General features: G+C 48.2%; 1 protein-coding gene across 1 annotated transcript in view; it reads right to left on the bottom strand.

The window, feature by feature from the left end:
• The window catches only part of FAM47E (family with sequence similarity 47, member E), a 69,797-nt gene extending 68,801 nt beyond the window's left edge, over positions 1–996 (bottom strand). The window contains exon 1 of the mRNA XM_006871605.1: positions 923–996. Coding sequence (XP_006871667.1) covers positions 923–996 — 74 coding nt within the window. The remainder of the gene's footprint in view (positions 1–922) is intronic.
• Between the last annotated feature and the right edge of the window lie 688 nt (positions 997–1,684).

The raw sequence follows: 1,684 nt of genomic DNA, 5'->3' as shown, positions 1-1,684 counted from the left end.
TATTAACCCACATCGCCACACCAGGACTTCGAATATAACCTGAGATAAAATACATAGTTATTGGCATACGCTCTGTATAAACCAATTGCCCTCAAATTGACTCTCACTTATGGTGACCTGGCATATGTCAGAGTAGAACAGTGTTCCATTGTTGTTGTTAAGCGTCGTCGAGTCAGTTTCAACCCATAGCGACCCTGTATAGGGTTTCCGAGGAGCAACTGGTGAGCTTGAACCGCTGACCTTTCAGTTCAAACCATTTTTGCTGTCCAGCACATTAACCCACAGTGCCACAATGCCACAAAACGTTGTTCTTAGGTGCCTTCAAGTCAGTTCTGACTCATAGCGACCCTGAATAGGGCATTCGAGGGTGTAAATCTTTACGGGAACAAAAAGTCTCATCTTCCTTCCTTAGAGAGGCTGGTGGGTTTAAACTGCCAAGTCTGACACCAATCATTAAAAATGACAGCAGATCTCCCAGGTACCTGAGGCACTGCCTCAGAAATGGACTCAGTCACCAGCAGACCCTCAAACTGGATCCAGGGATCCAGGTGCCCCAGACTGTCTGGAGAAGCACTTAGCAAGCCCAAAGGAAAAGTGAAGAGCGTATCTAGGAAAAGACCTCAGAGACCTCAGCTAAACAAGTAATCACATTTTATCTCTGGTCATCAGCTTCCTGTCTGGAATGGGGATGCTGTGAGGATAGCAGAAGGAAAGGTCTTTGGGGATGGGCAGCGTCTTGCGCTGTTATCTTAAATTGTATGTAATTATTTCGGTTACTGGAGCATATAATTTTTAAGGAGGAAGGGCAGATAGAACCTTCTGCCGAGTCTCCCCACCCCCTGCGCCACCACAAGGGATCCTTGCATCCTCTATCTGCAGCTGTGGGATGCGTAGTTGGCGCAGTGCAGTGCGGCGCGCTTACCGAGGCCTGCAGTTCGTGCCCACGGGCACCGGGTCCTGCCCCTCTGGCGGGAACGACCGCCGATTGTCCTCCATCGTGTCCCAGAATTCTGCGTGACTGCCCGGGTTGGGAGGTGTGTGTTCCTGGCCTGCGGGTCTGGTCGCTAGGAGACAGCATAGCCACCCTTAGCTCTCTGGGCTCTGACCACTTGCGCAGCCCCAATCCGGAGCTTCCTGGACCTCGGAAGGGAGAAAGATCCATCCTTGGTTTCATTTTCTTTACATCTTTGTGAAATGTGTTAATCTTCCCATTGAAACTCACCGAAGACCAAACCACACCTTTTTTTGGTCACTACTAAAAAAAAAAAAAATTGCTGAAAAGAAAAAGCAGAGAGAGAAATAAAGGAATTGCAAGAGATAGAGAAAAAGGAATGGGACTGAATTCTAAAGTCTTTACTATGCATGGAGTTGTCTTCCTGTCGGTCCAGGAACTTCCTGGGCCTCTTTGTCTCTGCACATCAAAGGAAGGGGATTTGAATCCAGTCACCAGCCAATTTCAATCCAGAATCTCTTTTAGCTTTTGTGCTGTTTGATTCTTTTGCCTCGACCAGCAGTGAAAAGAGTGGTTATGAATCGGGCTGCTAACCTCAAGATCAGCAGTTCAAAACTACCAGCTGCTCCGCGGGAGAAAGATGAGCCTTTCTACTTTCGTCAAGATTTACAGCCTCGGAAACCCTGCACAGGGTCGCTATGAATCTGAACCGACACCACGGCACATAACCAC

Source organism: Chrysochloris asiatica, unplaced genomic scaffold, assembly GCF_000296735.1.
Source record: "Chrysochloris asiatica unplaced genomic scaffold, ChrAsi1.0 scaffold00169, whole genome shotgun sequence".
Lineage (NCBI taxonomy): Eukaryota > Metazoa > Chordata > Mammalia > Afrosoricida > Chrysochloridae > Chrysochloris > Chrysochloris asiatica.
Note: the sequence above shows the minus strand (reverse complement) of the source record. Positions and strands in the feature narration are given on the sequence as shown.